Source organism: Quercus robur, chromosome 1 (assembly GCF_932294415.1).
Source record: "Quercus robur chromosome 1, dhQueRobu3.1, whole genome shotgun sequence".
NCBI lineage: Eukaryota > Viridiplantae > Streptophyta > Magnoliopsida > Fagales > Fagaceae > Quercus > Quercus robur.
The window spans coordinates 12839077-12865026 of NC_065534.1; the positions used below are offsets into that span (position 1 = coordinate 12839077).

Sequence of the window (25950 nt, forward strand, 5' to 3'; positions counted from 1 at the left end):
AAAAGGTTAATAGAAACGAACTGAAAAGATGGGCAAACTTGAGGCGATTTGGTCCTTTGTTGGCCAGTTCACATGAATTCATGTCAGAAGTTGGGATTCCAAAAACATGTATTGAATCCAATTCAATTCATTTTTGTTTCAAAAACATGATATGGGCTCAATGAATTTCATTTCTATTCACTTTGGCCTCATGGGTTACCAAATGTTGTGAATGGCCTCTAAAATAAGTTGCAACAGACTTAGTTACCGTTCCTTACATCCGATTAAATCAAGGCAGATAATTGGAATGAATTCAATTCTCCTTGAGAAATATAGTACTGTTTGTACTGAATTGGTCAATGCAGCATGTGTTTGGATTTTATTGGGGAACCTGATATACTGCTCATAAAAAACTATATCTAAGTTTTATTCCTCAAGATAGGCATTTATTTACAAAATAACTAAATGGTTGTTTCTGATTAACACCCATGCAGATCCTTCCATCCCCTTATTTCAAAATCAGATTTTGACAAGGTGCTTGCAAGGCAGAGGCCTACAGTGAGTAAATCTGACCTTGATGTCCATGAGAGATTCACGAAAGAGTTTGGAGAGGAAGGTTGAATAATTTGATAAAATGTTATCACGTTGATCCACACACTAATTGTGAGAACATTGGTATGATTTGTATCTATTTATGTATCAGTGCTGGATCCAGTGAATTGTATCCTTTATATTAAGCTTCTTCACATGGGGAAGGTGACTTGACTTCCCTGTTTCTGTATTCAGATGGAAATACTGAGGTTGGATACTTCAGAAATCACTTGTCCCAAATTGGGAAAATTTTCCTATATAGTATAATTTTAGGAAAAATTTGTTAAATAACACCTGACCAAACTTATTCAATAATGTAGCACATTTTTGAAACTCAAGTTTGTCAAACTCGAGTTTACCAAACTCGAATTCCAAGCATTATATTTGATCAAATTGTTATAATGCTTGGAACTTGAGCTTGATAAACTCGAGTTTGACAAACTTGAGTTTTAAAAATGTGCTACATTATTGAATAAGTTTGACCTGATTTTTTTTCCTAAATATTTCCAAAATTCATGCTGTTTGGCAAAAAATGCCTCCCAAATTGTGTTTAATCAATAAAATAATAATTAAAAAAAAATACTTGTTCTAAATTGCGTAAACAACAGTTACAGAATTATGATCCTAGAATGTGAACATGAGGTGTGTATGTGATGCTGATTGCCTATGATGGTCCTCATGAATATGCATACAAATTTTCTGATTTGAAAGAGTATTGATCTTTAGGTTTGTTCTAAAGCATTTGCTATGGTGCTGGAAAATGTTGTTCAGTAGGATGGAAGGGGGGTGCCATATAACAATTGTGGGACCCAATAATTTATGGGTCAGGCCCACTTGCTCACGGGGGGTCCAAAGGCCCAAGCCAAAGAAGGCTATGGCCCAAGCTCAATAATATAAAGCACAAAATGGCCCGGAGATGCAGCCGAGGACAGTTCAGTCCTCGGCAGACCCCAAAGTTCCATTGAGAAGAGGGGTAAAAAAGGTATAGGAACAAATTTGAAAGAAAATCTAAAATATCTCGGGAAAGCTGCCCTTACTATCCTTCCTAGATAAGACTCTGCACCTAACAGAACCGGATTCTTCGGCTTTTTCCACCATCCCCAACGATTCTGGGATTAGATTGACGGGACAAATATCAGTCTTGGAAAGGTTGACCCTACACGTGGACGAAGGACAGCGAACGTAGGCTAGTATAAAAGAAAAGGTAAGTAATCTGAAGCAGGGGGCTGGGGAAAAAGGGGCCAAAAAAGCAGAGCCTCCCATCCCATTTCCAGGAGAAAGACTCTAGGGGGGAAAACGCCTTAACGATATATGCACACCACAAAAAACCCACCGTCGGGTAACCCGGGGAAGACCCTAATGCTCTTCGGAACAAGTCCGAAGAGTCTAACCCCTCAGGCTACGAAGCTATAGGGGCTGGGATGTTCAGGCTGAACCCCTTTTTTACATGAGTCCCCCTAAAATCAGGACCGGACCATCGCCCCGTGATCAAGGGCAAGCCTTTTAAGCCCACTCTCTACAAATTATATTGTGAGGGATCTTTTTGTACGAGTCCAACGTCATTCTTGGGCCGTTAAAAAATCGTGTCCCTACAATTAGCGCCATCTGTGGGAAGGCTTGCGCGTTGGCGCAGGTGGCGTTTGAATCAACTCTCTAGCGAGCAGAGATTCGCGGGTTCTCCCCCATCTCCGGTGACATGCAGTTGTTGTTCCGACATAAACTTATGCCAGGGGCTACGTCCTGCAGTGCCAACGGCACGGGCAGATCTAGGGGCTTCCGACCTCAAGCCAACTCTCCCCGCCATGGTCAAGGGGCTAACCTGCGAAAAAAGCAAATAAGTACAAACCAAGTACTCACAAAAAAAAAGTTTTAGACAGAACCAAGGCCTTGCATGGTCCTCGGACTCAAGCCTATGGGGAAACCAAGTACTCAAAAAAAAAGTTTTGGACAGAACCAAGGCCTTGCATGGTCCTCGGACTCAAGCCTATGGGGAAACCAAGTACTCAAAAAAAAAGTTTTGGACAGAACCAAGGCCTTGCATGGTCATCGGACTCAAGCCTATGGGGAAACCAAGTACTCAAAAAAAGTTTTGGACAGAACCAAGGCCTTGCATGGTCCTCGGACTCAAGCCTATGGGGAAACCAAGTACTCAAAAAAAGTTTTGGACAGAACCAAGGCCTTGCATGGTCCTCGGACTCAAGCCTATGGGGAAACCAAGTACTCAAAAAAGTTTTGGACAGAACCAAGGCCTTGTATGGTCCTCGGACTCAAGCCTATGGGGAAACCAAGTACTCAAAAAAAGTTTTGGACAGAACCAAGGCCTTGCATGGTCCTCGGACCCAAGCCTATGGGGAAACCAAGTACTCAAAAAAAAAAGTTTTGGACAGAACCAAGGCCTTGCATGGTCCTCGGACTCAAGCCTATGGGGAAACCAAGTACTCAAAAGAAAAAACAAGTCTTAGACAGAACCGAGGCTTTGCATGGTCCTCGGACTCAAGCCTATGGGGAAACCAACTACGTGGAGGGGGAAAGTCCTCGGCTCAAATACTGTAAAAGGTTAAGGCCAGTAAGAGTGTTAAGAAGATGGCGAAACGCTCCACTGTTCAGTAGCCTAAGGGGGCTGTTCATTTTGCGGGTGATATGTCTTCGGACAGTTACTTCCTACACCGCATCGAGCATTCAGCTCTCATCTCGACTAGTTTTGGGGTAAGTATCGTTCTTCACAGGTCGGCATTGTTGTGCCAAACAACTCTATTAAAGTTATGGTTACACCTTTTTCTTAGCAAATATTTTGGCCCTATTTGTCATTGATTCAAATGCTATATTATTGTGCCGAACAGCACCTGCAAATTCGTAAAAACGCCCTTCTCTTTGATAAGGGGTTAAGGCCCCAAGTATTGTACTCTAAGGTCGGCAGTATCGTGCCCGGCCGATTCAGTAAGCTCATCATAATGTCTTTTCTTTTCCTACTTAATGGGAGTTTCAGCCCTAAGTATCATTTGTTCAATTTAGTATTATTGAGCAGGATTATTTTTATAAACACCGAGCAAAATCTTATTAACTGGAACTTTGGTCCTAGACATCGGTCACGGTTTAAAAATAAAAAGAATTTACAACTGTATGTCTATGCATTGCGTTATCATTTTGGAAACATAGAGATATAACATGCGAAGTAAAATGATAACAATTTTTATTAATATAAAGATGTATTACAACGTACAAAGAGGGGCTTAAACAAGCCTATACAAAAGGTGAACTGCCGAAACAACAATAACATCAGCAATACAGATAAGCAAACAGCCAGGTGTCTTTTAAACTCGTCTTCAAAGTCTCTCCAATCTCTGCCTCAGTATCGCCCATATTGAGAGAAGGACCTTCTTTAGGAGAAGATGGAGGAGATGAATGAGGAAGATGGAGGAGATGAATGAAAAGAAGGAGGAGAAGAAGAGGGAAGAGATGAAAAGGAAGAAAAATGAGTAAAAGAGGGAGAAGGAAAAGCACCAGGATGAATCTGTTGGTGGAAAGAGGAAGAAAGAGAGGCAAAAGGAGGCGCCAGTGAACGAAGAGAGGAAGAAGCAGGGGCATTTAGTCCCTGCCCCAGTCCTGACTCCTAACACACTGGTGCCATGTTAGATATGCTCATGAGAGAGCGGGTGGTACTGATAATGGGTGTCCTTGACTCAGTCACGCCGGAAGTGAGACGTGACGAGTCCCTGCTTCGGATTTTGGCTGAAAGGAAGGTGAGACAAATCTTGAGTCTCCGCCATTCTTGCCCTGACCGAGCCATTTCGAGCTTTATTAGAACATGGTATTTTTGGGAGGGGAATGGCTTCTTCATTGCTTATTACTATGGGGAACGTATTACAGGTTAAGATATAACCAGAGGGTAAAAGTAAACTCTGGGAGGAATCTAAGGGATTCAGATATGAGAGAACCAGCTCTTGTCTTGTCTCTTTATATGAGGGATGAAGAGGAGGGCACTTAATGTGTTCAGATCTCCAAGGAAATCTGCCAACAAGAATATGCCCGTTCCGCTCCCCCACACCATCAGTAACCACTAAATCTGAGAGGTCTCGTGAAGGGAAACTATTAAAGACACGCTTCGGATAACCAAACGGCATGAGCGCGTCGTGAACAAATTAAGAGGAACATCTCGTAGACCGGTACATTTCCTGGGCAGGTGAAGAATCGCCAACGTCAGTCAAAGGCTGAATTAAATGAGCCATAATAAAGGCTCGGTATTACCAAAACCCCCCTCTCCAACCGGGAGGTCGGACAGCAGGGTTTTGAGGGGCTATTGTGGGGTCCAATAATTTATGGGCCAGGCCCACTTGCTCACGGGGGGTCCAAAGGCCCAAGCCGAAGAAGGCTATGGCCCAAGCTCAATAATATAAAGCACAAAATGGCCCGGAGATGCAGCCGAGGACAGTTCAGTCCTCGGCAGACCCCAAAGTTCCATTGAGAAGAGGGGAAAAAAAGGTATAGGAACAAATTTGAAAGAAAATCTAAAATATCTCGGGAAAGCTGCCCTTACTATCCTTCCCAGATAAGACTCTGCACCTAACAGAACCGGATTCTTCGACTTTTTCCACCATCCCCAACGATTCTGGGATTGGATTGACGGGACAAATATCAGTCTTGGAAAAGTTGACCCTACATGTGGACGAAGGACAGCGAACATAGGCTAGTATAAAAGAAAAGGTAAGTAATCTGGAGCAGGGGGCTGGGGAAAAAGGGGCCAAAAAAGCAGAGCCTCCCATCCCATTTCCAGGAGAAAGACTCCAGGGGGGAAAACGCCTTAACGATATATGCACACCACAAAAAACCCACCGCCGGGTAACCCGGGGAAGACCCTAATGCTCTTCGAAACAAGTCCGAGGAGTCCAACCCCTCAGGCTACGAAGCTATAGGGGCTGGGATGTTCAGGCTGAACCCCTTTTTTACATGAGTCCCCCTAAAATCAGGACCGGACCATCGCCCCGTGATCAAGGGCAAGCCTTTTAAGCCCACTCTCTACAAATTATATTGTGAGTGATCTTTTTGTACGAGCCCAACGTCATTCTTGGGCCGTTAAAAAATCATGTCCCTACAACAATCTTCTGCCATTTGCCTTACATCCTAATGCTCCATCATTTTTCGAGGGGCTATATTTGCTGTGAATCTTCTACCATTTGCCTAATATCTTAATGTTTCACTCAAGAGTCGTGGTAACTTTTGAAGGTGGAACAAGTAATACTACATACAATACACTTTCTTAATCAATATGGGATTTTTTTTTTTTTTTTTTTAAACACACACATAAGGAAGGGGGAAAAAGATTCTAATATAAAGCACACCATACTTAACTCAAATGCCATAGTTTATTTTTAATGTCTTAGGTTCAATTTCTCCTAGTTTGTAATAGAATTCTCTGCTATTCTGGTAATTTTGGTCAACCAAAATGTTGATCGAGTATCAGGCGAAATTGTCACCAACTGAATTTCAAATGCTAAAGTTGTGTCAAACTACCAAGATGGAAATCACTCGACCAAAGTTCTTTTTTCAGCAATTCCAATTTTTAGCACTTGAATAGCTCAGATACAAATTAGCCCACTAAAACAAAATACAAAGCAATTAAATGATAATTATTAATTACACGAAAATTTTGACATGCATGGAATATGCAAACACAAAATAAAACATAACAAAGAGGGACAAAGGGAGGTGGATCTGCTTATTAAAAGTTTATCAAGTAGGTGACATTTCTGACAAAAACATATTTATTCAGGGAATTGTAGGTTGGGTGGACTAGAAGACTAAGTCAAAGAAAAAAAGAAAATTTTGTTAAGCCATCAAATAGATTTCAACTCTAATTTTTATCTTCAAAACTTTCATACATACTAACAGAAAAATTAAATAATTTACATTTAATAGAAAATGCTTATCTTTTTGTTTGATTATGGCTTCTTCTTTTTTGGGTTATAGTTTGACCCCAGTTAATTAATTCAATTACCCAAGTTAATTAATTAGGTCAAATTACATGCAAATTGTAGAGGCATCAACAAATCACAAAATAAACTAAGTTCAGCAGAAATTAAATAAATACGGTGATTTGTTGATAAATGGGGAAAACCTCTAGTAAGGCAAAAATTCCATTAGGTGAATTTTAGGTCACTACTCTTAAGAATCCACTAATCAAGAACAAACAGTTACAAGTATAATGAATCTTACCATTACCAAGTCTATCCAAAAATACCAATTTACAGCTAAACCTTTACTCCAATTACCAATTGGACTTGATCTTGTAGAAGACTTCTTCCTTTGCACGGATCCCAATACGTGACTAACTCCATAGCAACCATTTGATTGTTGCAATTGATTTGCAACAACTTCACATAGAAACACCAATAAGATCTTTAATATTGGTGCTAGAGACTTTGCTTGGTTATAGAACCTAAAAGCGTACAAGACAATATCTCTTTCTTTTGTAGGAGGAGGCTAAAATTTCAAAAAGAAAACCTTATGAAGCTTTCTAAGGTTAGAGTTTTCTTTTTCCACCTCCTTATTTAAATAGGAGTTTAATGGGTCTTTTAGATAAGTTCTCCTATTCCAATTAGATTTACACAAATCTTGCGCTTTCCTAATCCTATTAGGATTATGTAAACCCATAAACAAATAGCCTCTTAGAATAAAACATTGTTGGTTATATTTTGAAATTCATCAGCTCAATAAATTGAGCTTGTGTCGAGCTTCTTCATTAATCCTCGATAGATACTAGTGTCGAACTTTAATGAAACAGTTTTTGTTCACTTATTTCTTGGATCAATTTTCATGTTTTTAATAATATCACTTGTAAAATAAACTTCACATATTTGTTGATATATTAAACTCAACTTAGATCTACCCAAATACAAGTAAAGTGCGTTTTATAAAGAATAAGTCTATATATAGAAAATATGACCCTAAAACTTTTGAAAAAATGGATGACGAAAAATTATTTTGTCATGATGGATACTTAGTTGACATAAAGTAAGATTTAAGAGGGAGGACTAGGTTTTTGGCCCAAAATTTCTTTTAAAAGGTAGGTTGATTTGGTAATTTATAAATATCTCACACTCAAGCTGGTAAGTAATGCTAAAACAAATATTTAGTATTAGTGGGTCCGAACTAGTAAAACCTCTTGTCATAGAATAAGAGATTTGAGGTTTGAATCATGTCAATACCAAAAGCCAATTTGTTTCTTAGCTTGATGATAAGGAAAAAGGAAAAGGTTAGCCCCAAACATGTTTGGAGCCTTGGACTTTAACTACCAATAAGAAGAAAGTAAGTGTATTGTAATATGCAATGCACATGACTTATGGTTAATCGCACTAACCTGTATTATGGACAAAATTTAATTACAAAATTAGTTGTCATCTAAGGCTACAACTTTACTTAATATCTTTTTATTGAAGGTGAATTTTAACAAATCTACCATTGGATTACATCTTCTTCTTATATGAGTTATATCCTTCATGCTTGCAAAATTTTTATAAAATTAAAAATTAATAGTTATATCATCAATAAATTGTTTAAATTACAAGTTTTTATAGTTTAAAATTATGCATAAAATATAAGCTTATAGATCATATAGTAAATATTATCCGATTGATACAAAATTTCACACGTGTATTAAGAGCATAAAGAATATGAAATTTAACGGTTAGATTTTCAAAATATGTAGTAATATTTATTTTATTTAATAAGGTTGTAACCTTGGGCTACAACCTATTTTATAGCTAAATTTTGTCCCTATATTATTATTATTATTATTAAAGTCTAGGTTGACTAATTGAAATATCTAATTAAGTAATTAACTTGTACAGCAGTATACAAATTGGCATATACAAACTTCACCAATAATTCAACGCCTATTAAGCACCCTCCCCAGAAAAAGTCTATCACAATCCACGTTCATGCAACTCATGTTGATTGTCAAACCTAAAACAAATTTTAAAAAAAAAAAAAAAAATTCATATGTTGATTGTCAAGAAAATGCTAAACTTGAGAAATAGGAAAATATAATAAATAAGTGTAATCTCTCATAATTGACACTGCTTTATCACCTAAAACTAATTAAGTTGTAAACACACATGGTAGAGTTCCAACATATCCAGGACTAATAATTTGTACACTCATTCTATTTTACTGACATTATTTTATGACCCAAAGAAACCATATAATAATCTTAGTTCTCGCTCTGCTGGCAGAAACGGGAAACCTCTTTGCCTTCTTTCATGAGTAAGCTTCAAAAATTGATACCTCTTTAATTTCGATTCATCGTTTTAGATGTTTTTTTGGGCTAAGTTACAACTCTATTCAATATCTTTTTATTGGATGTAAATTTTGACAAATTCACCATTAAATTACATTTTCTTCTTATATTCTAATGCTTGCAAAATTTTCAGAAAATCAAAAATCAACAACTATGTCATCAATCAAATATTTAAATTTCAAGTTTTTGTAATTTAAAATTATGAATAAAAAATAAGTTTATGGATCGAATAATAAATAACATTTAATTGGTACTGTAGGGACACGATTCTCAAGCGGCCCAACAATGACGTTGAGCTCGCGCGTGATGGATCTCTCACAATAAAATTTGTAGAAAGTGGGCTTGAAAGGCTAGCGTTGGGTCACGGGGCGTTAGTACAGGCCGGACCTTAGATAAATCTAGACTAGAAAAGGCTTTAGTCCGGATATCCAAGCCCAATAACTTTATAAATTGAGGGATTGGACTCCTCGGATCAGGTCCGAGGAGCACTAGTGTTTTTCTCCGGTTACCCGTCGATGGGTTTTCCATGTGGAGCGCATATATTATCCGGGCATTCTCATTCCTGGAGTTTTTTCCAGGAAGTGAGATGGGGCTCCCCCCCTAATTAGTTTACCTTTCCTTTTATACTAGCCTACGTTTGTTGTCCCTCGTCCACGTGTAGGGTCAGTTTTTCCAGGACTGATATTTGTCCCGTCAATCCCATCCCAGCATTGTTGGGCATGGTTAATAAAGCCTAAGAATTCGGTTCTGTTAGGTGCAATGTCATATCAATGAGGGGTATTAGGGACAATTTCCCCGAGATATTTTCTGATCTTTTAAGTTTGCTTGTATGCCACTTTCATCAATGAGTCTTTGGGCCTGCCGAGGACTAAGCTGTCCTCAGCCGTATCTTCGGGCCCCTTTGGGCTTAATATTTTTTGGGCTTGGGCCCTGACCTCCTTCATTTTGGAGTCTGTGGACTCCCCATAAGCGAGCGGGCCGAACCCACAAACTATTGGGCCCCACAGGTACAAAATTTGATATGCATGTTAAGAACATTAAAAAAATATGTAAATTCAATAGTTAATTTTTCAAAGTATATAACCAAGTTAATTTTTTAGTGGGAAGTACCCAAAGTTTATCCCAACTTAAAATGAATTGGCCGTTTAATATATGCTCTTAGGGCATACATTAATCATTTATTTTAGGAAATTTTTTATGAAGAATTGAAAAAACTGTCAAAAAAATGACAACTTTTTTTATTTTTTCATAAAAAACTTCCTAAAATAGTTTTACTAAGAGCAAGACTTAGGTACAACACTTAAGTACTGTTCCTTAAGTTCCCTGTTAAGATTTTGTTATATGGATTTTTTCTCATGGGAGGGAAATGTATTTTTTAGTTAAGTAATTACATGGCTAAATCTTAAGAATGGAACTTAGAGAACAACACCTAAGATACTATATCTAAATTTTGTCATTTTACTAATATATACCAAGGGCATACATTAGTAAATTCCTAAAAGAAATTAATTAAAAAAAAGTATTTATGGTAATTTGAGTACCCTCTCCCAATTAAAATAAAATGAAGAAGGGTATATATGGTAATTTATCAAACTTTTCTTATAGAAGTCACGTAGCACCATTTTTTTTTCACCTGAAGTTGCGCCATTAAAAAACTCCCTGTTCTTTTATAACAATAATTAATGGTACCAATAATGGTACCATTAATTATTGTTATAAAACAACTGGGAATTTTTCGATCATGACCCATGAAAGAGTTTTTTTGGCTGCCACGAAAAAAACAAATACAGTCTCCTCATTGTCATTGAGGGAGAGAAAGAGATACCGTGCCGCTTACTTTCTCGTCGGTGCCGGTACGTAAGTTTCATTGATATATATCTCTGATTATTACATCCTTGTTCTTTTCCTTTGATGACTTCCTTTTCAATTTCGAATTAGATAATGAGTGTTTTTTTGTTTGTTTTGACATTCACTGCTGTTATTGTTAATTCTCCGATCGTAGGTGGTCTATTTCTTCTATCAATCTTTTTTTTCTGACTATAATTCCCAACGTCCATTGGCTGCATCTACCTTTTTGCGAGCTATTATATAGCAAGTGCTCTCTTCTCTGATAATATATAGAAAGTGCTCTCTAATACTGTGTTTCACGCTATTTTTCTTTTATTTTCCCTTGAATAAATAGTTTCTTGAGAATCTGAGATCGATGGAGATATATACTATTAATACCCGATTATAAGCATAAAATTGAATTCCCTAAAGAGTGTATTAGAAAGAATTGGAGTCATCACGTTTAGGCTTTAATCTAACTAGCTAGCTTGTAACCTGTACTCAGGCACGGAAATATGGAACAGCAATATATATATATATATATATATATATATATATGTATAAAATTATCGTAGAATTTTGTCAACATCGTAACCTATGCTTATTATATTTATTTTTGAAATATATTAATTATTATTATTGACATGATTCAATTCAAACCTTTTCCTTCTTCTCCAAACATGCTTGCATAACTGATCTAATAATCATTAATTTGGTTAAATACAATGTCTTGTCTGGGTCTAAACCCAACAATTTGCATGTAAATCTAGTGACCAGTTATATTTCAAGGTAACATTCAAAATAAAATGCTTAATTCTTTACTTTATTAAATTTTGGAAAAGGTTAAGTGAGCTGATAAAAGTAATATGATTCTGGTTCGTAATGATTTCAACGTGCACGTTTTGAGCCTAAAATTCAGAATAGATTTTAAAAATAAAATATTCAACATGGATTGTTTGTGGAACCCAAGCAAAGAAAGCAATTCAGATTTCAGAATAGTTCGTTCATTTTATCGTTCAACTAAATTTTGTATTGTCCAACATGAGTCAGTTGCAAGTATTCTTAGTAGGGGTGGCTGGGTTCGTGTCATATTCGAGTTGACATGACTGACCCATTTAATAAATGGGTTAAGTTAGTGTTCAACATATGAAACCCGTTTGACCCATTAGACCGATTTAATTAATGGCATTTTACTAATATACCCATCAAACCCTAGGTATATAAACTTATTAGTTGTCGTGGTTTATTTTCTTTAACATATTGTGATAATTATTTGTGTTATTAAGATATGTTTTAGTTTTGAATGACTATTTGTGATGCAATTATTCGTTAATTCCAAATTTTATATTAAAAATATTTATTCGTTTATTTTTTCATTTTTTTTTCTTTTCATTTTGATAAAATCTGATAAACAAGTTGACACGACTAACCTGTTTACTAAATGAGTTATGTTAGGATTAAGGAATCTTAACTCGTTTAATAAACATGTCAAGTTAGTATTGACCTATATAATCGGATACTTTTGAGTTGACACGACACGAACCAGACACGCGAACATGAATTACCACTCCTAATTCTTAGCATTACCACACGGTACACAAATTGGTCACCAATTTATATATGACTATATAATAAAATTTAAATTAAATTGCAAATTACACCTGTGGGGCCCAATAATTTATGGGTCAGGTCCATTTGCTCGTTGGAAGTCCAAAGGCCCAAGCCAAAGAAAGTTACGGCCCAAGCTCAATAACATAAAGCCCAAATGGCCCGGAGATGTTGCCGAGGACAGTTCAGTCCTCGGCAGACCCAAAATTCCACCAAAGAAGAGGGGCAAAAACGGTATAGGACCAGACTGGAAAGGAGATCTAAAATATCTCGGGAAAGCTGCCCTCATTACCCTTCCCAGATAAGACTCAGCATCCAGCGGAGCCGGATTCTTCGGCTTTATCAACCATCCCCAATAATTCTGGGATTAGACTGACGGGACAAATATCAGTCTTGTAAAAGTTGACCCTACACGTGGACGAAGGACAGCGAACGCAGGCTAATATAAAAGAGAAAGTAAGTAATCTGGATAAGAGGGGGGGGGGAACGATGGACAAGAAACCGGGGATTCCCATCCCACCTCGAGGAGAAAGACTCCATGGGTGAGAACCACTTAAAGATGTATGCAAACCATAAAAAATCACCGCCGGATAACTGGAGGAAGACCTTAATGATCCTCGGACTAAGTCCGAGGAGTTCAACCCCTCATGATGTAATGCTATAGGGCTTAAATGTTCAAGTCCAACTCCTATTTTCCACATAAATTCCTCAAAAATCAAGACCGGACCATCGCCCCGTGATCAAAGGCAAGCCTTTCAAGCCCACTCTCTACAAATCATATTGTGAGGGATCTTTCACGTACGAGCCCAACGTCATTATTGGGCTGTTAAAGAAATCGTGTCCCTACAATTGGCGCCGTCTGTGGGAAGGCTGGCGTGTTGGCGCGGCTGGCGGTGGAGTCAGGGCTATATCTAGCAGAGGTCCGCGAAGTTTCCTCCATCTCCGGCGATATGCAGTTATTGCTTCGACATAAACTTCCGTTAGGGGCTACGCCCTGCAGTGCCGATGGCGCAGGCAACTCTAGGGGCTTCCGGTCTCAAGCCAACTCTCCCCGCCCTGGTCTAGGGGCTAACCTTCGAAAAATAAATAAATACAGAGAAAAAACTACTTAAAATTAAAAGTTTTGGACAGAACCAAGGCCTTGCATGGTCCTCGGACTCAAGCCTATGGGGAAACCAAGTACACAAAAAAAAAAAGTTTTGGACAGAACCGAGGCCTTGCATGGTCCTCGGACTCAAGCCTATGGGGAAACCAAGTACACAAAAAAAAAAAGTTTTGGACAGAACCAAGGCCTTGCATGGTCCTCGGACTCAAGCCTCTGGGAAAACCAATTACTTATAACGAAAAACTACATTACAAGAACCAAGGCCTTGCATGGTCCTCGGACTCAAGCCTATGGGGAAACCAAGTACTCAAAAGTTTTGGACAGAACCAAGGCCTTGCATGGTCCTCGGACTCAAGCCTCTGGGAAAACCAATTACTTATAACGAAAAACTACATTACAAGGACCGATGCAATATAGAGCAATATGTCGCCTGAAAAGCGATCGGGGTTCACAACTGCTCAGTCAACTCCTCGGATGGGTTATTTCGAGATTATCATTCTCGGACAATATTTTCGTACTTATTACAGAACGTTCAACCGTTATCTCGGGTTTTTTCTCTAAATATTGCTGAGGAGAAACACACACATGAAGCACACCCATTCACAAGGTAGTGTTGCAAAAAGAATAGTATTCAAAACAAGTAAATAAATTCCCTTTTTTACTAAAACAAAGAAATAGTACAGCGTACAATGAAAAGCTGGAATCAGCTTACGTCATAGCTCATTACATAATTGAAAAGAAAGATACAAGAGAATAAGATAAAGTCGAGGAGGCAACAAAGAAAAGAGGTTGGCTACTGCCTCAAGACCTTGCTCTTCTTCAATGCTTTTACATGCCCATAGTTCAGGCAGTAAAAGAACCCAGCTCAGGGCTTGCACCGTCGAAGAAAAGGTGCAAAGAGAAAACCCAACTTGAGCCTCACACCGCCGAAGGAAAGGCGCAAGGAGCCGGAAGTTAAGGAGCCTTTACCAAAAATTTGCCTGCAACAAGGCAGAGGTGATGATGGCGGAGAATATTTCTTCTGACACACCAAAATTCTGGCATGAACAGAACCTGCTTCGGATTTTGACTAAAAGAGGGAGAAACACCCTTTCCCCTCTGTCGAAACGGAATATTCTCTTGAATTTATGCCTCCTTTGCCCGTACCTCACTACTTTGAGTCTCAGGAGGACACGGCGCCTCTGTGGCAGAAAGAGTTCCTTTTCCTCAACCCTCGCCTTAGACATGATATACTAAGGGAGGAAACTGAAGGACTTGTGCGAAGGTAAAACACCTTTCTCTCCTATTTATTTAAAAAGATAAGGTGGTGGCATTTAATTCTTGCAGCGTCCCAAGGAACGCTACAGACAAAATGACTCTGGCTCAACTTCCAACGCCACCTGCAACCATGAGATTAAAGGAGCCTTGTAAAGGCGCACCTCGAACACTGGGACGCCAAAAAGTACCGCGTGACCAAAGACTACAGAAATATCTCTTAACTTGTGGGCCTAGTGAATTCGCGGCCCAAGCCCGTTCTGCATGGGGGCACAGGGACTATGGCCCACGCCGAGGAATAGCCGTCTCCAAGGACAACCTCTTGCTCGGCACCTCGTGAAATACCTGAGGAAAGGGAAAAAGTTCTGGACAGAACCAAGGCCTTGCATGGTCCTCGGACTCAAGCCTATGGGGAAACCAAGTACACAAGAAAAGTTTTGGACAGAACCAAGGCCTTGCATGGTCCTCGGACTCAAGCCTATGGGGAAACCAAGTACACAAAAAAAGTTTTGGACAAAACCAAGGCCTTGCATGGTCCTCGGACTCAAGCCTATGGGGAAACCAAGTACACAAAAAAAGTTTTGGACAGAACTAAGGCCTTGCATGGTCCTCGGACTCAAGCCTATGGGGAAACCAAGTACACAAAAAAAGTTCTGGACAGAACCAAGGCCTTGCATGGTCCTCGGACTCAAGCCTATGGGGAAACCAAGTACACAAGAAAAGTTTTGGACAGAACCAAGGCCTTGCATAGTCCTCGGACTCAAGCCTATGGGGAAACCAAGTACACAAAAAAAAAAAAAAAAAAGTTTTGGACAGAACCAAGGCCTTGCATGGTCTTCGGACTCAAGCCTATGGGGAAACCAAGTACACAAAAAAGTTTTGGACAGAACCAAGGCCTTGCATGGTCCTTGGACTCAAGCCTATGGGAAAACCAAGTACACAAAAAAAGTTTTGGACAGAACCAAGGCCTTGCATGGTCCTCGGAATCAAGCCTATGGGAAAACCAAGTACACAAAAAAAGTTTTGGACAGAACCAAGGCCTTGCATGGTCCTTGGACTCAAGCCTATGGGAAAACCAAGTACACAAAAAAAGTTTTGGACAGAACCAAGGCCTTGCATGGTCCTCGGACTCAAGCCTATTGAGATGCCAATTACTTGGATGGGGAAAGTCCTCGGCTCAAATACAGTAAAATGTTAAGGCCAATGAAAGCGTTAGGATGATGGCGAGACGCCCCACTATTTGGTAGCCTAAGGGGGCTGTTCATTTTTGCGGGTGATATGTCCTCGGATGACTACTTACTACACCGCATAGAGCATCCAGTTCTAATCTCGGCATTGTTTCGGGTAAGTACCGTTATTCACAAGTACGCATTGCCATGTCAAATGATTTTATTAAAGTTATGGTGACATCTTTTTATTAGCAAGTATTTTGGCCTTAGTTGTTATTGATTCAAATGCTATATTATTATGCCGAGCAGTGCTTGCAAATTTGTAAAAGCATAGAAACAAAACATACGAAGTAAAATAACAACAATTTTTATTAATATGAAAAATTATTACAACGTACAAAGAGGGGCTTAAACAAGCCTATACAAAAAGTGAACTGCCGTAGCAACAATAACCTCCGCAATACAGATAAGTAAACAGTCAGGTGTCTTTCGGACTCGTCTTCAAAGTCTTTCTAATCTCTGCCTCAGTATTGCTCATATTGAGAGAAGAACCTTCTTTAGAAAAAGTTGAAGGAGAAGGAAGAAGAAGATGAAGGAGATGAATGAGGAAGATGGAGGAGATGAATGAGGAAGATGGAGGACATGAGTAAGAGAAGGAGGAGAAGAAGAGGGAAAAGATGAGAAGGAAGAAAGAGAGGCGGAAGGAGGCGCCAGTGAAAGAAGAGAGGAAGAAGCAGGGGCACTTGGTCCCTGCCCCAGTCCTGACTCCTAACACACTGGAGCCATATTAGATATGCTCATGAGAGAGCGGGTGGTACTGATGATGTGCTTCCTCGGCTCAGTCACGCCGAAAGTGTGACGTGACGAGTCCCTGCTTCGGATTTTGGCTGAAAGGAAGGCGAGACAAATCTTGAGTCTCCGCCATCCTTGCCCTGACCGAGCCATTTCGAGCTTCGCTTGAACATAGTGTTTCTGGGAGGGGAATGGTTTTTTCATTACTTATTACTACGGTAAGTGTGTTTCAGGCTGAGGTATAGCCGGAGAGTAAAGGTAAACTCCGGAAAGAATCTAAGGATTTCAAATTTTGGTGGGGTTAAAGGGATTCATTTGCGTGGGAAACAACTCTTGTTTCTTCTCTTTATATAGGGGACGAAGAGGAGAGTACTTAATGTGTTCAGATCTCCAAGGAAATCTACAAACATGAACACGCCCGTTTCATCCCCCTACGCCATCAAAAACCGTTGAATCTGGGAGGTCTCGTAAAGGGAAGACATTAAAGACGCGCTTCGGATAACCAAATGGCATAAACGCATCGTGCGCAAATTAAGGGGAATATCTCGTAGACCGGTATATTCCCTGGGCAGATGAAGAGTCGCCAGCGTCAGTCAAGGGCTGAATTAAATGAGCCATAATAAAGGCTCGGTATTACCAAAACCCCCCTCTCCAACCAGGAGGTCGGACAGCAGGGTTTTGAGGGGCTATTGTGGGGCCCAATAATTTATGGGTCAGGTCCATTTGCTCGTTGGAAGTCCAAAGGCCCAAGCCAAAGAAAGCTACGGCCCAAGCTCAATAACATAAAGCCCAAATGGCCCGGAGATGTTGCCAAGGACAGTTCAGTCCTCGGCAGACCCAAAATTCCACCAAAGAAGAGGGGCAAAAACGGTATAGGACCAGACTGGAAAGGAGATCTAAAATATCTCGGGAAAGCTGCCCTCATTACCCTTCCCAGATAAGACTCAGCATCCAACGGAGCCGGATTCTTCGGCTTTATCAACCATCCCCAATAATTCTGGGATTAGACTGACGGGACAAATATCAGTCTTGTAAAAGTTGACCCTACACGTGGACGAAGGACAGCGAACGCAGGCTAGTATAAAAGAGAAAGTAAGTAATCTGGATAAGAGGGGGGGGGAACGATGGACAAGAAACTGGGGATTCCCATCCCACCTCGAGGAGAAAGACTCCATGGGTGAGAACCACTTAAAGATGTATGCATACCATAAAAAATCACCGTCGGATAACCGGAGGAAGACCGTAATGATCCTCGGACTAAGTCCGAGGAGTTCAACCCCTCATGATGTAATGCTATAGGGCTTAAATGTTCAAGTCCAACTCCTATTTTCCACATAAATTCCTCAAAAATCAAGACCGGACCATCGCCCCGTGATCAAAGGCAAGCCTTTCAAGCCCACTCTCTACAAATCATATTGTGAGGGATCTTTCACGTACGAGCCCAACGTCATTATTGGGCTGTTAAAGAAATCGTGTCCCTACAACACCCCTAAAGTTTAGAGTGTTTGGATTTTACATCTTAAAATTTCAAAATTTGAATTCTATCCCTATTATGTTTCTATCAACAATCTCTCCATCTATATTTTTTGTTAAGTGTCACATAAGCTTGCGACGCGTGTTTATTTTGTCCAATAAAAATATTCAACTTCATTTTTATTATATCATGTCATTTTTTATTATTTAATTTTTTAGGCTACAAAAGTGATGTGGTATCATTTTAATGGACAAACTAAATACATGTGACAAATTTATGTGGTACTGTAACCGAAAATATGGACGAGATGGTTGCTTATGCAAACAAAATAAAACTTCGAACAAGCAAAATCTAAATTCTAAAATTTCAAAATATAAAATCCAAACATCTACTAAACTTTAAAGATATAGTTTATATTTTAGCCCAAAATTTAATTTTTAATATTTCTAACATTACTCAAATAAAAAATACATGGTGCGCAGGTTCAAGGCAAAGTGGTTACCCTTCCTCATAATATTACTAAATAAACAGAAATAAACAGTAGACACACAATAATTTTTACATCAATTATGTTAGCATGCTTAGATCTTCCACCCAGTATCATTTCATATCATATGAATTGACATTCACAACTCCACCGCTTCCCATATTTGTGATTGAGAAATATTATATATTTTCACAATTTACAATTATTTTCAAAGAGCACTGTTAACATGATAACAGTATATAAAAAAATTAGAGTACGTGAAGCAAACATGTGCAGCAATTTCAAAGAGCAAGCAATGGAGTACGTGAAGCAAGCCATACAGGAAGACAGTGCCGGAAACTACGCCAAGGCTTTTCCTCTTTACATGAACGCTTTAGAGTATTTCAAGGCTCATCTCAAGTACGAGAAGGACCCTAAGATCAAGGAAGCCATTACTCAGAAGTTCCCCGAGTACCTCCGCCGCGCCGAGGAGATCCACGCCGTGCTCTATGACAGCGGCCCCGGCCCGGCCTCTAAGGGAGACGTAGTAGAAGTAAAAGTAAAAGAAGAACAAGAAGCTGGTCCTGGGCCTGGGCCCACTTCCGCAGAGCAGATCAGAGCTGAATCGTCAAGTGGAGCGATTTGTGAGAGTCCAAACACGTACAGAATTTTCAAAGAGCAAGCAATAGAGTACGTGAAGCAAGCCGTACAGGAAGACAATGCCGGAAACTACGCCAAGGCCTTTCCTCTGTACATGAACGCCTTGGAGTACTTCAAGACTCATCTCAAGTACGAGAAGAACCCTAAGATCAAGGAAGCCATTACTCAGAAGTTTTCCGAGTACCTACGCCGCGCCGGGGAGATCCGCAGCGTGCTTGATGACTACTTCGGCCCTGGTCCGGCCACTAAGGGAGACGTAGATGAAGAACAAGAAGCTGGGCCTGGGCCCACTTCCGCAGAGCAGATCAGAGCTGAATTGGAGTCGTGGGGCATTGTGAGAGAGAAGCCCAAAGTCAAGTGGAGCGACGTTGCCGGACTCGATACTGCCAAGCAGGCCCTCCAGGAGGCCTTCATTTTGCCCCTCAAGTTCCCTCATTTCTTTATCGGTTAGTACTTGGTTGATATATAGTTCCAACTGAGTTTAATTAATTACACATCTGTTTGTTTGCTACTAATCTCTTTTGGATTTTGATTTTGATTTTTTTTTTAATATTTAATAACTAATTTAAAAAATATTTATTGATGTTTTCATTTATTTTTTTGGTAAATTATAAAATTGATCTCTATCCTTTAATCCATAACTTTTTAATGTGTCAACAGGACACTTTGTCTGCCCACTTAGGAGTTTTTGTTGATGAGTTGACAGTAGAGGCCAAAATAGAATTAATTTTCTTTTTTTAAAGATGGAATAGTAGCAAAATCAAAATGGAGACCAAAATCCGTCATTTTGCTTGGAGAGCCTGCAAAGATGTGTTGCCCACAAAAGAGAACCTAGTCAGACGAAAAGTACTCTCGGACAGCTGTTGTGATGAGTGTAAATTGGCTGAAGAAACATCGGGCCACCTCTTTTGGAGTTGTCAAAGAGCCCGTGAAATTTGGTGTTTGTCTGCTCTGTTTCAAGAATCTCGGATCCAGCATTTTGGTTCGTTCATGGACATGTTATGGTACGTGGTTATGGTGGCCCAGTGGGAGCATAGCGAAGTGGAGATGTTGATCGTGGTGGCTTGGGTGCTTTGGTCAAATAGGAATGAGTGCAGGAATGGAGGGGCGAAGAAATCATGTCAGGCATTGCTGCAAGGGGCGGTGGAGTATTTAGATGCTTACCAAGCATGTGTGACGGAGTTTGGAAGCTCGAAGCAACCACCAGCTGAACCGGTGAAATGGAGGCCTCCCTCTTTGAACCGATACAAAATTAACGTGGACGAGGCTGTGTTCATGGAGCAACGCATGGCAGGTGTGGGGATCTTGATTAGGGACGCTGAGGGTCAACTGATCGGGGCATGTAGCAGGAAGCTTGAAGTTCCTTTGGGTGCCATTGAAGCTGAAGCTAAGGCCGTGGAGTTGGGTCTTATGTTTGCAAGGGATTTGTCCATTCAAGATTTCACTCTTGAAAGTGACTCGTTGACGTTGATTAATGCACTTCAGGACCTGTCTCCTCCTCCATCATCAGTAGCAGCGCTGGTCTTCAGTTCAGTTGCCATGTCCCATTCTTTCAAACGTGTAGATTTTTCACATGTTGGTCGTAATGGCAATAGGCCAGCCCATTTACTTGCAAAACATGCTTTAGGCATTGCAGACTTGTCTGTTTGGGTTGAAGAGATTCCTTGTTTTCTTGAACAAGCTCTCAACCAGGATGTAGTTGTTATCTCTGTTGATTAATAAAGTTTTTGAAGTATTTCCCATCAAAAAAAAAAAAAAAAAATGGAGACCAAAATAAGAGTTGGCACAAAATGTAGGGATCAAAAGTATATTTTTGTCGTGTTTTATTAATATCTTTTTTTCATGATAATAGCTAATTTACTTAATCAACACTCTTGTAACAATTTTCTTTTGGTGAAACAATGTCAGTTTCAGTTGGGTTCAATTTTCTGCCTTCTTAGAGGTGGGAGAAAGAATACAAAACCCACTCATTTTTTAAAATTAAAAAAAAAAAAAAAAGAGTTAATTATCATCCTACAACTTAGGGGCCATTTGGTAACGTTGTTTGTATTTTTTGAAAATATGTGTGGGTGAAAAAGTGTGTAGAAATACGTAAAAAATGTGTAAAAATATGTATAAAGTTGTTTAAAAACTGAAAATATGTATTTAAATACATATACCAAACAAGCCCTTAGTTTTTGTCTTTGTACAATTTTTGGTTTCTTTTTTTAATAATGTCAATATTGTTGGTGTACCATATATTCTTTGATTATTTTCTAAAAGTTAATGTTTTACCTACTTGCTCTCTTTTAGGCAAGAGACAACCACGTTCATGGAGATCCTTTTTGTTGTATGGGCCACCCGGATGTGGAATGTCTTACTTGGCCAAGGCTGTTGCAAACGAAGTTGATTCTTCTACCTTTTTCAGGTATAACATGATTAATAATTTAATACACATCGTCACATATTTAACCATTTTATTTGCGTATTTGAAATTTCTGCTCAAATATGTGTTTTCTGTGCGAGCTAGGGAGCATCCACTGTTGCTGCTGCTAGTCATATCTTGCAGTTATCACACATATTTTGATTGTGATACATGAGTTCCTTTTTACAAGCGTACTTCTTTTCTTAAAATTTTTACAACTTTACATTGCATGTTCCTGTGTCTAGCTAGTGATGAGCACATTGTGTCAATTTATTACTGATGCGTGTGTGTGTGTGTTTTTCTGCATGTATTTACATGTTGCTTCTTTGTTGAATTTATTTTCTTTGTATTTTTCATATAATTGGCTAAGAAGTTGGCATTTGTTACCAGTTTTTTTTTTTTTTTTTTTTACCCAATAGTGTCTCTTCATTGGACCTGGTTTCTAAGCCAATGGATGAAAGAGAAAAGCTAGTTTCAAACCTTTTCCAAATGGCTCGTGAAAGTGCTCCTTCAATCATTTTTATCGATAAAATAGATTCTTTATGTGGCCAACATGAAGGAGGCAATGAGAGTGAAGCTTCTAGACATTTCAAAACAGAACTGCTTGCGCAGATGCAGGTATTTGTTTGTACGGCAAGAACTTTATATTTTTTGTTGCCTAAATTTTTCTTTTTAAATTATGTTACCTACTTGCATCTGTATTACTTTCCAGTAAATCATTTACGTATATTAACAAAAAGGAAAAAACTTTCCAGCTAATTGTCGATATGCGAAAGTGATTTCACATAATGGTTATAGAGTCCATTTGAGGCAAGAAGATAGGCATCATAAAATGGTCCATCACTTATCATATAATGTAAATTTTTATTAATACCTTTTTATCATCAATTTATTTCTAGCATAGTTTAGTGCTGTAAACATTGTGTAATAATTACAGCGCTGTAGCTCATAGATTGATGAAGGATTTACATACATCTTTGTATGATATTCTTGGTCTATGCTTATAAGTTGTTACCATGTCACCTCATCATCCTGATTATCACTCGGATGTTAGGTTTCATTTTTGGGCTCATGATGTCTGTTAAGTTGCCTACATTGAACTTTTGTTGCTATATATTTATGAAATTGGGGACTCTTGAGTACTTTCACCTGTATTTGGCTGTTTCATATGTTGTGCTTACCTTTGTCGCAAGACAAGCTTTGTTGTGTAAAACCTGGCTTTCCATGATCTCGTGAGCCAAGTGTGAGCCTGAATTGGTTTAGTTTACCAAGTTTGGGCAGAGTTCAACTGGGCTTGGCTAGTTTCCATTGTCTTTTTTTTTTTTTTTTTTTTTTTTTTGTAGCTTTAATTGTTGCTGGCCGTATACTCTCTGGTCAGATTTGGGATTATTCCAAAGTTACAATTAGGCCAAGTTTAGTGTAGACACAACTGATTTTATGAACTTGTAGTGGAAATTGAAGTAAAGAGTTCTAGTCCAGGATTGAGAAATGAAAGGATTAACTGTAGGCGACTGAGTTATGCATTTCTTAAAACTATGGTTTTGTCAAGAAGAAACTTATTAAAGGAGGGTGTATTAAATTAACTTAAGGGAAATATTTCTAGTCATTTTTGGTTTTAACTATGTTATAATAATTATTGTGGTACTTATTGGCGGTTTACTATTTTAAAGCATAATTATGGTTTACACTCAGACCATCTAGTCTTCTTTGTTTCTTTTGCCCTTTGAACTCCTCTTTTTCTTATTTTTTTTAAAGATATTTTTAAGTTATCATTCTTCCCTTGTACTATTTTCCTATGGATGTGGATGGTCAAGCTTTACACTTAAATTGGTCAGTTTTACGTAATTCTAGCCCTCAAGCTAAAGAATTCCTCTATGATATTGCTTAAAGATTATGGTACTTATTACTGAGGTTTTGAAAGGTATACCAGTAATAAAGTTTGGTTACTTTGTGAAGAGCATTTTGGTGCCTCCAAATAATAGAGAAGTTAATAGTGAAAAATTCATAAGCTGTCACAATAACAATTTTACAAGCCATGCTATAAATTTTCCAGAATGGTTTGATAAAATCTTAATTTTGAAGTGACAGGACATTTTTTTTGTGATGCTTTAGGGTGTAGGGCACAACGATCAGAAAGTTCTCATTCTTGCAGCGACGAATACTCCTTATGCTCTAGATGAGGTAAAGGGGAACATGAGAAGTTTGCTTTTTGTAATTGTTTCTTGAATAATTTGAACTGTTATGTGTCTGAGCATTACTAATTGCAGGCCATCCGACAGTGTTTTGACAAGCGTATATACATTCCTCTACCATATGATCAGGCCCGAAAGCACATGTTCAGAGTAACGGACACCATAATTGAATTTTTTTTCCTTCAGTAAAACAAGAGAAGAAAAGATCATCTGGTTATATGAGCATTATTTTTCATGTTCCAGAAAACTTTATGATGTTTGTTTAACCTTTACAGGTGCATTTAGATGGTACTCCTCACAATTTAGAAGAAAGTGATTTTGAAAGCTTAGCTTTCTGGACAGAGGGCTTTTCAGGTTCAGATATTTCTGTTTGTGTAAGTTTGCTGCATACATGAAGATACTTCGTATTTTATGCTATAAACTTTAGTCCAAGTTGTCTTTTATTTTATAAATATTGTGAGGGAAGTCAATTGGAAATAACTAACCACAGTGACAGTGCCCCTTATATTGTTTTCTTGAATTTGGCAGTTTAAAGGTGCCATGCTGGAACCTGTTCGTAAAACACGAGATGTAACGTTCTTTGTGAAGAATTCTAGTGATATTTGGATTCCATGTGGACCAGAGCAGCCAGGTGCTGTTCAAATTACCATGCTGGAGCTGGCAGCACAAGGACATGCTTCAAAGGTATCGGCAGATAGTTTAGATATGAATAACAGTTACCTTTTTCACTGCTGGCTTTTAGTTTTCTGTTCTTCTCTGCCAAGAGCCTTGTACCTTAGTGGTAACTCTATGGATCATTTGTCAAACCCAAAATCACTATGGAACCAGTTTGCAATTGAATTGACTTCAAATTTAATTTAATTTAATTCAATGTCTTTGCAATTCAATTGTTTTATTTTTTATTTTTTAAATATTCGCAGTTCAATTATTTTTTTGGACTAGATATAAGTTGAATTGGAAATCTTTAGTTTTTTGTGATTTATTGAGGATTTTTTTTTTAATTCTTAATTAAATAGAAACTGGAAAGATGAGCGAAGTTGATGGGATTTGGTCCTTTGTTGGCCAGTTCACATGAATTCATGAATCGTGTTAGAAGTTGTGATTCCCAAAACATGTATTGAATCAAATTCAATTCATGAATCCATGATATGGGCTCAATTTCTACTCACTTTGGCCTCACTGGTTACCAAATGTCGTGAATGATCTCTAAGACAAGTTATGACAAAACATAGATACAATTCCTTTGGTACAATACAATAGGTACTCCAATTGAATTCAAACACATAACTGGATTGAATTTGATTCTCCTTGAGAAATACAATATTGTTCGTACTGTATTGGTCAATGTAGACATGTGTTTGAGTTTTATTAAACAAACCTGATATACTGCACCTTAGGAATTGAATCTTAAGATACGCATTTATCTACAAAGTAACCAAATGGTTGTTTCTGATTAACTCCCATGCAGATCCTTCCACCCCCTATTTCAAATGAAGATTTTATGACGGTGCTTGCAAGACAGAGGCCTGCAGTGAGTAAATCTGACCTTGATGTCCATGAGAGATTCACGAAGGAGTTTGGAGAGGAAGGTTGAATAATTTGATAAAATTTTATCACGTTGATCCGCACACTAGTTGTGAGAACATTGGTATGATTTGTATGTACTTATGAATCAGTGCTGGATCCAGTGAATTGTATCCTTTATATTAAGCTTCTTCACATGGGGAAGGTGACTTGACTTCCCTGTTTCTGTATTCCGAAGGAAATACTGTGGTTTGATACTTTTGGAATTACTTGTCCCAAATTGTGTAAAGAACAGTTTCAGAATTATGACCCTAGAATGTGAACACGAGGCATATGTGATGCTGATTGCCTTTGATGTTTGGTCCTCTTGTATTTGCATACAATTTTCTGATTTAAAAGTGTATTGATCTTAAGGTTTGATCTAAAGCATTTGCTATGGCTGCTGGAAAATGTTGTTCAGTAGGATGGATGGAGGGTGCCATATAACCAGTCCGCAAATGTAGAAATTTAATGAATTCTTCTACCATTTTCCTTACATCCAAATGTTCCATCATTTTTCAAGGGGCTACGTTTACTGTTAATCTATGAACTGTCCAGTCTATTTTCAGTTTT

At 38.6% G+C, this 25950-nt stretch overlaps 1 protein-coding gene and 1 long non-coding RNA gene across 4 annotated transcripts; both read left to right on the top strand.

Annotated features, from left to right (window-relative positions):
* Positions 1–489: 489 nt before the first annotated feature.
* Positions 490–25693, top strand: LOC126721737 (uncharacterized). The gene is made up of 2 exons (XR_007653904.1): positions 490–735; positions 25544–25693. It is a non-coding gene; the product is annotated as an uncharacterized LOC126721737 (long non-coding RNA).
* LOC126721724 (protein SUPPRESSOR OF K(+) TRANSPORT GROWTH DEFECT 1-like) lies at positions 10627–25693 on the top strand. 3 transcript variants are annotated; one of them, XM_050424795.1, is made up of 9 exons: positions 10627–10716; positions 18832–19664; positions 21511–21625; positions 22042–22240; positions 23735–23803; positions 23890–23964; positions 24090–24188; positions 24343–24498; positions 25283–25693. In XM_050424795.1, the coding sequence occupies exons 2-9, from the start codon at positions 18848–18850 to the stop codon at positions 25406–25408; spliced, it is 1656 nt and encodes a 551-aa protein (XP_050280752.1). In that variant the 5' UTR covers positions 10627–10716; positions 18832–18847; the 3' UTR covers positions 25409–25693. The 3 variants fall into 3 exon arrangements, 2 of the variants coding, with proteins under 2 accessions (XP_050280752.1, XP_050280745.1); XM_050424788.1 differs by lacking the exon at positions 10627–10716 and having other exon boundaries at positions 18485–19664; XR_007653902.1 differs by lacking the exons at positions 10627–10716; positions 24090–24188; positions 24343–24498; positions 25283–25693 and having other exon boundaries at positions 18472–19664; positions 23711–23803; positions 23890–23941.
* Positions 25694–25950: the final 257 nt, after the last annotated feature.